Source organism: Neodiprion fabricii, chromosome 2 (assembly GCF_021155785.1).
Source record: "Neodiprion fabricii isolate iyNeoFabr1 chromosome 2, iyNeoFabr1.1, whole genome shotgun sequence".
Lineage (NCBI taxonomy): Eukaryota > Metazoa > Arthropoda > Insecta > Hymenoptera > Diprionidae > Neodiprion > Neodiprion fabricii.
The window spans coordinates 13956194-13966929 of NC_060240.1; the positions used below are offsets into that span (position 1 = coordinate 13956194).

General features: G+C 36.8%; 1 protein-coding gene and 1 long non-coding RNA gene across 5 annotated transcripts; one reads left to right on the top strand and one right to left on the bottom strand.

Moving 5' to 3' along the window:
- Positions 1-1272: 1272 nt before the first annotated feature.
- Positions 1273-7357, bottom strand: LOC124176975 (serine/threonine-protein phosphatase 2A 65 kDa regulatory subunit A alpha isoform). 4 transcript variants are annotated; one of them, XR_006869493.1, is made up of 11 exons: positions 7066-7357; positions 6175-6366; positions 5842-6061; positions 5055-5215; positions 3907-4062; positions 3560-3831; positions 2990-3184; positions 2524-2767; positions 2172-2415; positions 1883-1986; positions 1273-1603 (listed from the first exon to the last, which is right to left on the bottom strand). XR_006869493.1 is itself a non-coding variant. In XM_046558933.1 (10 exons), exons 1-10 carry the CDS (start codon positions 7147-7149, stop codon positions 1599-1601), a joined length of 1782 nt encoding a protein of 593 aa, XP_046414889.1. In that variant the 5' UTR covers positions 7150-7357; the 3' UTR covers positions 1273-1598. The 4 variants fall into 4 exon arrangements, 2 of the variants coding, with proteins under 2 accessions (XP_046414889.1, XP_046414888.1); XR_006869492.1 differs by having other exon boundaries at positions 5046-5215; XM_046558933.1 differs by lacking the exon at positions 1883-1986 and having other exon boundaries at positions 5046-5215.
- A 5-nt stretch (positions 7358-7362) lies between these two features.
- On the top strand, positions 7363-8900 carry LOC124176978. The gene is made up of 2 exons (XR_006869494.1): positions 7363-7484; positions 8680-8900. It is a non-coding gene; the product is annotated as an uncharacterized LOC124176978 (long non-coding RNA).
- Positions 8901-10736: the final 1836 nt, after the last annotated feature.

Consider the following 10736-nt stretch of genomic DNA (forward strand, 5'->3'; position numbering starts at 1 on the left):
TGTGATAAAATCCCAACTTTCCAAGTATAAAATTTAAGGTAGATTCTCAGAAACTGCAAAACACACGTTTTTTGAAAGTTTTAGTCCTGTGCATACAAAGGGATAAAAATAAATTGTTTTTATTCTATTACGTGGAAACGTAGACATTTTGGACTATGTCCTAAAATTTCAGAGTAGCATAAATATGGGATCATATTTATATCGGTGTATATATATATTCCAGAATAGAGAATAATTCAGAAGATTCGAAATCTGGAATATATAGGTATATCGATATAATTACAATTCCATTTTATTCCACTCTAAAAATTTCAGTATCTACACTAAAATATCTACTTACTACTACTCGGCGGAAAATAAAAACCATTTATTTTTATCCTCTTTACATATACAAGATTGAGAATTTCTAAAGACCTTGTTGTTTTGGCAGTTCTTGAGGATCTACCTTGATATGAATTAGAATTCCACAGAGATTAGCCTTTTTTTGACAGAAACACATTGGTAAGTTTTTATTCCAGCTATAAGAAATGCTAAAAAATTTAAGACTGAGATTTAATTCGAAAACTTGATAAAATCGATCGACACGTTTCTCGTGAATGGTGAGGCCCAAATGCTTACAATTTGGAGCATCTTTCACAGTTTATTGTTAGTATACACTATTACGTGTTGAAATTGCTGTAAGGACGAAAGTTCGATCTTAAAAATCTAGCTGAAAGTTGGTGGATCAATCCATGTACAAGATGAAACACAGTAATCTGAATGTAACGTGGTTCGAATACCAGTTTCTACCCAGAGATCACCTAAACGGCTAGGCGATTTGTGTTTTTGAATTGTTAAGCGACACTAAGTAGGCCGTGTCTCTGGCTGACAATGGAATCGAGTAAGTTCACTTGTACTTGTATATTCCATATCAGTTTATCAGACCGTCATTAACATTGCATAGTTGATAATACCAATGTATGTAAATATGTTTTAGAAAGGAGGAGGTAACGTATCATTGTTAAGCTGTGATATTGCTGGATATAAAAAAAAATAGCAAAGATGTCCTCAAATAAAACTTTATTAGCAGACAAATACTTCATGCAAATTTCTACACCTTGGACAATCCCGACTTATAATAAATTTATCGTTTCCGATGTTGGGTGATATTTTATAAAATCGGCTGATCGTTATTCCCCCCAGTTTTTGAATCTGAAGCTTGACTGAAATTCAACAAAATTATAGGACGAAATACCATGGATATCTCGTGGTAAGAATTCAACATTCAAATGGTTAAGTTTGGGAATGATTACGAGTCATTCACTTTATTAATTAATCTTTCAGATATTAGCTTAAGTGTATTTATACGAGTTTTGTTATTCAATCAACCGAACTTCCAATAATCAGCATAGTATAGATATTACAAATACAATACAACTTAAATATCGTTCAACATTACAGCTAATTAAACATTTTATGAATGATTGTTTTCCATCATTTTACTCTCGCATTAATAATATTTTTTACCAGTGTTGATTCGCTTAGAAATTGCGACGATTTTTACTTTGTTGATCTGATTTTTCGGGTAAGTAGTGTTTGCTAGTAATCTCGTTTTCAACCTACGCTGAAAAAAAAAATGCGTTAACAATGTGGCAATTGAATCATATCGGCATAGTGAGTGAATATTACCGTGTTCCATCCATATCAAACGATCCAACAAAAATTAGAGATATACTATACAAATATTTCAAAGAAAGAAATACTTCACATAAAATAAAAATAAGTTTTGAATAAAAGCAGTTATGAAAATGTGTTTGTACGATTGCTATACCGCAATATTATCATTTGGCAATGTACAATTTGTATCTAATTTTGAAAAACTAATTATTGATGGAATAACTACTTTGGTTATTCTGCATTCAAAAGCCAGGGCACTATTAATTCGTCGGGATCCACTTCTATCAAGATAGGGATATTAACAGGGTATCGATCTACTTCCGCGCAGAGCTATATACATTCACACAATACAATGTTAAAGTATTTTCATTCTTAAAACATCATTTAAGAATCGTTTAACCAGGGTTACTCAGCCTTTACCATGGTATATAATACAGATGTGAATTACAGATTCAGAATAGGAATGAGCATATTTTTGTTGGATGATTAAATAGTAAGAAGTAATTAAACATTACCTGCAATACCAGCAATAGCTTCAGAGGCAAAATACTTAACATCCACATCGCTATCTGTGTTCAATTTGTCGAGAACTGGTTTAACTTGGGTCTGTACCGCGCTTGCTTCTAGGTAAGGCCCGATACGCTGTAGAGTTTTAGCGACGTTAAATCTCACATTGGCTACATTATCATTAGCCATCGCCAATACTGTGGGTAACATGACTTTTGTCGTTATGTCAGGACCACACACTTCTGCTAATACCTGTTTCAATTATTGCAATATCATGATTAACGATACATAACCAAAAGTTTCCTTATTATAACAATATGAAAGTTATAATATGTATTTTAGTTGTGTCGAAATGCTTACATTGATGCAAAACAGGCAAGTCATCCTGTGGAGGTAATTTTGATCTCTCGACATAGCCAAAACTTTCGGGATTACAGTGTTCTGAGCCCATTCAGGTCCAAATTTCTCGACTAGTTTTTTCAAATTTAGAGTGGCCGCCTCGCGAATTGCGTACACATGATCCACTAGCCAGGTCATACAGAGTGAATTTAGTTTCTCATCAAAAAACTCAACACCCAGCTGTCCAGCTAATAAAGGCATGTATCTACGCAATGCATAACAAAATTAATCAGTAATCATTTACCGATGTGATTTTTGGACATATTTCAAATAATGATATTTAAAGAAATTTGAACAGTATCTGGTTTATATATTGGTTGGTATATTTATGAATTGTTCAGCTACCAGATCAATATTCACTTTCAAGTAAATTCTAGGATATGTGAAATCATTTGAAAATTTTATTCTGCATCTGTAGATAACTTACTCGATGATTGCTAGGCGCACTCGCCACTTCGAATCTTCTGCCAATTCAACTATTGCCGGTAACAAAGATTGGGAAAGTTGCTGAATACCAATCACTTCATTCACGCAATCCAAATTACTGATGATATTTAGACGAACTTCAGGACATTCATCTTTTAATTGTGACAAGAATAATGGCAAAAGATGCTCAATCGTGCTGAAAATGAGAACTCATTAATTTTCCTGTGAATCAAAAATTGCTGAATAATAATTACAGAGCTTAAAAATCCCTAGTTTGTTACATACAAATGATTCGCTCGGTTCAACGATAGATAAGTGAGAATTATTTATTTTACATTGAATCCTATTACGATTTTCAGAAATTCCTGTTTTTCTACACTACCAAAAAGATTATACGAGAAGATGTTGATCGCATGAAGGGAACGACAACAAATTGGTAAAGTTAGAACAGGGAGCGACTGTCAATCGTTCAGAGAACGTACAAACGGTGCCTATAATCATTGCCACTTTTTTAGCATGATGCTTTGCACGATTAGCAGTGCATCGATGCAAATAATATAATAAAATTTACTTGTGCTTTCCAAGAATAGGGCTTAAACCCATAATGACGCTGGCCAGAGCCGATTTGACATGTTGATTGGGATCGGCGACCAATTCCTTTACATATGGTAAGACATTCGTCATGATGATCGATTCTTGATTAAACTGGTCCAGGTTCTGGCAAAAGTCGCGAACTTTGTTCGCAGCAGCAGCTCTAACTTCTGCCTCGGTATCTTTGAGCAGTGCTTGGAATGCTGGAACTAGATCCGTTTTTGTGATCTCCTGGCCAACTGCTTTTTGAAGCTGAAATACGAGTTGGTTTCAATCGAGCCGCACCCTTCACGGCGGAAGACTAAATTCTTATTCATCTTTACTCACATCCGTGAATTTATCTGCAACCATGTACCGTACCCTCCACGATGTGTCGCCTGTGCAACGGCGAAGCGTTGGCATAACCAATTGCTCTACGTCCTCTTGTTGTAATAGGGTAGCGATGCTAACACAAGCTTCGACTGCCAGTAAACGTACCGAGTCCTAAACAAGCCAATATACACCATACACTCATTACCCACTACTCCCTACATTGTATCGGTAGTATTGCATGGTGTCTAGTCTCAATCTGTTAACAATTTCTCTAGCAAATTCTAAATTCTTTAGCACCTACCTAACCATTGGAGAAAACATTGAACATCATTATTGAATGGAAAAACTGTGAACGAGTTTCTTTAAGGGAGTATATATGTACAAGTAAACGGTTGAAAAACAGATGAATTTAGGGAATTTGTATCTTAATAACCAATTCTTCAAATCGATTGGGGTTTGTCTTGTACAAAAATATGTAGATCGTGCCAAAACATGTATGTCTTATTTACGTATATTTTTTTCATTCGAATGAATGAATAGAAAACATTATTATTGTCATGACATCGACCATTTTGCTCCGTGATATGGTTTGCGGTGCCTATAATATCTCGGAAACAACTCAACTTCAAATTTACAGGCAGTATTCTTGGATAGTTTATTCTATTTGCCACGATGCAAAAATCTTGTTTTTCAACAAACTATGATCGTTTGAAGTTGAAATTATGTATTTCGGGCAAAAATTTATTTTTAATTTGGTTGACAAAAAAACAAAATAAAAAAAATTAATTAATAAAAGAAAGTGGAGCTGTGGCAAAGAGGATAATCTATTCAAGAATACTGTCTTCAAATTTGAAGTAAATCAATTGAGTCAGTTTTGAGATATTGTGCACACCGCAAAACATGCCAGCAAGTAAAATAGTCGGCACTATTGCCAATAACGATGGTTTCCATGATTGACTTTAATAAAGAACTATTTAAATGAAGCTCAACTTACATACTTTTGAAGAAAACTAACCCTAATTGAATTGAATAATTGACAACATCGAATATTTTCAACTGCTTCTATGCCCCATAACATTGCCTCTTGCGGGCAGCAATACTACAAATGACGGCACTATCTTGAAGAGGTGGCAAATAATGTATAATCAACGAACCGAACTTGCCTGTTCATCTTGGGCGAGGATGACGAACATAGGGATCAAGTCTGATTTCAAGTACTCAACCTCAACGACTTTGGCAAATTCACCCAGTTTGGAAGCCGCTGACCGTCTGACCATCGGGGTATCATCTTGGCACAGATTGCGGAAGTGATTTCGCAGTTCCGCTGCAAAAAAAAAATGCTCTGATTAATTCTGAACTTGAGAATAATGTGGTAATGCAGACATTACTTGCACAATAATTTCATAGTGACAGATGTTACCCTGAGCACGCGTTTGTAAGTTAGAAGTATTACATTGAATTTAAACAATCGAATCTACTGTATGTTTAAAAATTAGCTTTGCAGTTAACAAAAGAAAGGAACCGACAATATTTGGTATCATCCAGTTGAATCATTTGGTGTGACTGATATCTCTGCGGTTTATTAGCTAATATCGCTGTATTAGCACATTTCTTATCGGAGATAGTTAAAAGGGATGTCAACGAAGTGAGTGTTGAACAAAAAATCGTTACTTCGCAACTTTGGTATGACTATGAAGATTGAGTTTGCAAACTGTAATAATGTTTCACTTCATCGTGGTTGGCTTAATTTCAGGCAATCCGATCATTGTTAAATAACGACGTTTCCCATAATTGCATCATTGCATTAACAATACTAACTTCAACCTCGCGAAGTAGAATATCGCTGTTCAATGATATGCATTCAACTCACCATTCTTATAAATACCTGTACCATTTTTAACAATACTAGGAAAAATCTTGGTAATGCGTCGTTAGAAGAGTTCTTGTTACCTTTGATTGCTGGACTGACGCGAGTGTAGCAGACGCTGAAAAGGCCACATGCAGATGTTCGTGATGTGAACCAGTCTCCAGCTGCAAGACGTTGTACCAAGCGGACAAAGTAAGCTTCTAAATCTGCGGGACTGTGCTGGCTTGCGATATTGCGCAGCGATTCAACCGCTTTGTCACGCACAACTGTCTCTTCTACCGTTGCTAGTGATTCTAGCGGAGGCTGAAAGCCCACATAAACATACATGAAGTATGAAACATTAAAGTGGGACCATGGCGAGCAACAAAATTAATTTTTATTTATTATTTAACGTAGTTAAATTTTATATTACGTACCAAAAGACAGTGAACGAATTCCGGACCTCCTACAAGAGGAGTGAATGTTCCCAGCTGTTCAGCAAGGGCTAAGAGCACTTCATCCTCATCATATATTGTTTCAGTTAAAAATGGTATTAGCTCACTGCGTGTGCGCTCAACACCCAACGCAAGAGCAATGGTAGACAATTTCTTGATCGAGTTCAAACGTAGCTGAAATAGTTTGAATTAACTGTAAATGTGACGGATTAAACGAATTGTCATCTTTTAGCATCAGGAATCAACGAGGAGTAAGATGAGGCTGTTATTGAAAAAGTGAGTAACCAGAATTATATGGTTCAAATTTTTAACATTGATGTAATAATTTTATAAAGCAAATATTTTGCCTGAATTCCTGGAATCTCGTTGTAGATTGAAGAATCTAAGGTTTAAAAATATTATGTAGAACAATGACTCAATACTCCGATCAAATATTATCGTGCATGATGAAACATAAGGTCACCAACAGCTTTGGGATAAACTATATTCTTTTGAGCAATATTAGAGATGGAGAAAGAAATAAGAACGAGGATTGCAGGTAAGACTTAATGCAGAGAATCCTGTATCTGGGAATTGGGTTGTATCAACTATGACGGTGCGTCGCCACATGTTATGAACTGAAGTACATTGCTCTCCTCAGACATAACTATATGGAACAAGACAATTATTTAGATCGGTTTAATGTCATTTTAATCCTATATTTAGGAGAGACCAATTGTTCTCAAACGACAATTAGGGTAAGTGCAAAATTTTTCAACAGGTACAACAGACGTTGGAACAAGTTAAAAGCCTAGTCGACTCGAGGTGTTAGGTAAGCCCTATTAGTAATTGACTACCGGTGTATAAAGCATGTAGAATTAGAGAAACATTAACCTGAACATCTTCATTTTTCAATTCATCGATCAAAACAGCAATTGGGTAGAGGCTGTCGTCGGTGGTAGAGTCGCTTGCTGCCATTTTGCCGTAGTCAGAATTTTTAAGATAATGTGCGTTTATCGATGAAAACGAATATGTACACGGTATTCGATGGGTATAAATAATATAACAATAATACTTGTGTCGCGGGGTTTTGTAATGTCTATTATTTCACACAAGGTGTACCATAATTGAAGGAATTCGTTAATTATTTTAATCGGTCAAAGATTGCACCGCGACACCGTGAATCAGTGGAAATTTCAGAGATTACGCGAAGATGGCGCTGGTACGACAACACGCGAATCTGGATGTCTTCCAAAATCACTACCAGTTCTGAAAATTCCCTAGAATCGAGCTGGTCATTAAAGAATACGGAGGTATGTATGTTGTATTCAACATTCAATAGCTTATCACTCCGTCTTCTACACTTTTCTTTTGAGGATATCCCAGTAAAGTAAGGCCCAGCCCCACAACTTCTTGATCAAACTACGATTATCTGAATTCAGGTTAAAGTTAACTAGAGCTTAAATTCAGCTGTGCGTTCCACAGTACGTTTTTAATCGGTGACTACGTAAACCTATAACGGATTGCACATAACTCTGCTTTCTGTAAGAACTTACGCCAGGATTGGCGATTTAATTAAGTCGCGCCACTTTTGTTTGCCGCACCATTTTTGTCGCGCAAACGGAAAAGCGGTACATGTAACATTGGATTGCGTTTAAGATATAACCAAAATTTTTCAACAATGGAAAATTGAAAACTCAGTTTCGGCAATGGATGTAAAGAAAAAAAGACTAGGTAATTTTACTATGAGTGAAAAATTGAATCTGCGGTAGCTAAATTACAACAAAGAAAATCAGATCATTATTGAGAACAAGAAAATCGATGCGGTGACGTCAGGACAGAAGGGGAAATGCTGAGAAAAAATGGTCCAATTGTAAATTTTTCATCTTCTTCTTTTCCGTATCATTATTTCTCGGATTGTAAATTTCGAAATTAATATATATATTTTACGTGCGACCCGTCAAACAAGACTGACATAACATAGACGACAACGGTGTTTGGTATTGCAGCGTGGTGGCGTAGCAGTATAAATCTCGTTTAAGAACGCAACCCCCCAAAATCCAGAGTTTAGTTCAAATTCCGTTCAGAAAAACTTGACCGGAGAATTTGGTATTGTCGAACGCAAACTAACAGTTAACTTTTGTTACAACAAGTTTATGCGGTAAACTCGGTTTAATGTCAAGTTGTGGATCCGGGCCCAAGTCCTTAATACTTTTGTAAAAGTAACCAGATTCAAGCATTCTGATTGGTTGACTAAACTTTTCAAACCATCAGTATACTTGAATGACGGGAAATGTCAAAATGATATTACAGAATCGATCACATAGCTAATTTCACCATCAGGTGTAGATACCCAGATGGATAACGCAGTGTCGGATATTATACATCAACGATAATATGTACTTTCTATGTAAAACAGACGTTTAGCCCGTAGATGTTGTGAATCTACAAGTAAATAAATAAACTACTACACAAATAAATGGATTCTTAATTCGATTTGTGTTTTAGGAGCAGTTCATTAATTTCGACAAACGACTGTCGAACTCACGGGTTGAACTAGACCTTCAACTGGACGCACTCGTCTTCTACGCGTGATGACATCACATTTTTGCATTTCTTTTTGTCTGTCAATTTCATTCTATTCCTTTTTGAATTGCTACACACTAACGCTCAAACACTTGTACTAGTATTAAGGCATGTTAAATAAACTGTACTGAACTGAGTCTGAAGCTATGACTATTTGATTTTTCCCCTACCTCTGAAAATTATGTACTTATTTCATGTATTTCGGCCGTAACTTTTGATCCGTTGTTCACCGCGATTTCAGACCGAGTGCAATCAATTGCGCTCGTATGCATATATCCACGTAGGAAATTAAAAAAAGCATTCCAACAGTATTCAAAATGGTCATTTTTTACCTAAGCTCCAAGGAAATGGCCTTAATGGTTCTGTGAGAAACTTTCTTGCCACAAAATAGATTCGTGTAACCATTTCCTGACTAATTGGACCCCAAGGAACTCAGAAAACGCAGCGAAAAGAGCGTGAGATCGTCAGGTGAGAAATGGCGAGCGAAAATGCACCTGCTGAAAAACGACGAATATTCAGGTTTTCGTTTTTTGGCTGTAACTTTCGATGCGTTGATCGCAGAGTATTGGGACTGCGCCCAATCGATTTCTCTGGCTAAAGTACGTCGGAATAGTGCCTGAAAGAATTGATTCCAGCACTTTTCGAAATCGCGAAAATTTTCGCCAAAAATACAAAGGGGTTAACCTTCCTTTTTTTTTTACCAAAAAATTTTTCGTCTCAGAATTGATTCGTATGACTCTTTCCCGACCAATTGGACCCCAAGGAACTCAGAAAACGCAGAGAAAAGAGCGTGAGATCGACAGGTGAGAAATGGCGAGCGAAAAAGCACCTGCTGAAAAATGACGAATATTCAGGTTTTCGTTTTTTGGCTGTAACTTTCGATGCGTTGATCGCAGCGTATTGGGACTGCGCCCAATCGATTACTCTGGCTAAATTACGTCGGAATAGTGCCTGGAAGAATTGATTCCAGCACTTTTCAAAATCGCGAAAATTTTCGCCAAAAATACAAAGGGGTTAACCTTCCTTTTTTTTTTACCAAAAAATTTTTCGTCTCAGATTTGATTCGTATGACTCTTTCCCGACCAATTGGACCCCAAGGAACTCAGAAAACGCAGAGAAAAGAGCGTGAGATCGACAGGTGAGATATGGTGAGCGAAAATGCACCTGCTGAAAAATGACGAATATTCAGGTTTTCGTTTTTTGGCTGTAACTTTCGATGCGTTGATCGCAGCGTATTGGGACTGCGCCCAATCGATTTCTCTGGCTAAAGTACGTCGAAATAGTGCCTGAAAGAATTGATTCCAGCACTTTTCGAAATCGCGAAAATTTTCGCCAAAAATACAAAGGGGTTAACCTTCCTTTTTTTTTTACCAAAAAATTTTTCGTCTCAGAATTGATTCGTATGACTCTTTCCCGACCAATTGGACCCCAAGGAACTCAGAAAACGCAGAGAAAAGAGCGTGAGTTCGACAGGTGGGAAATGGCGAGCGAAAAAGCACCTGCTGAAAAATGACGAATATTCAGGTTTTCGTTTTTTGGCTGTAACTTTCGATGCGTTGATCGCAGCGTATTGGGACTGCGCCCAATCGATTACTCTGGCTAAATTACGTCGGAATAGTGCCTGGAAGAATTGATTCCAGCACTTTTCAAAATCGCGAAAATTTTCGCCAAAAATACAAAGGGGTTAACCTTCCTTTTTTTTTTACCAAAAAATTTTTCGTCTCAGAATTGATTCGTATGACTCTTTCCCGACCAATTGGACCCCAAGGAACTCAGAAAACGCAGCGAAAAGAGCGTGAGATCGACAGGAGAGAAATGGCGAGCGAAAAAGCACCTGCTGAAAAATGACGAATATTCAGGTTTTCGTTTTTTGGCTGTAACTTTCGATGCGTTGATCACAGCGTATTGGAACTGCGCCCAATCGATTTCTCTGGCTAGAGTACGTCGGAATAGTGCCTGAAAGAATTGATTCCAGCACT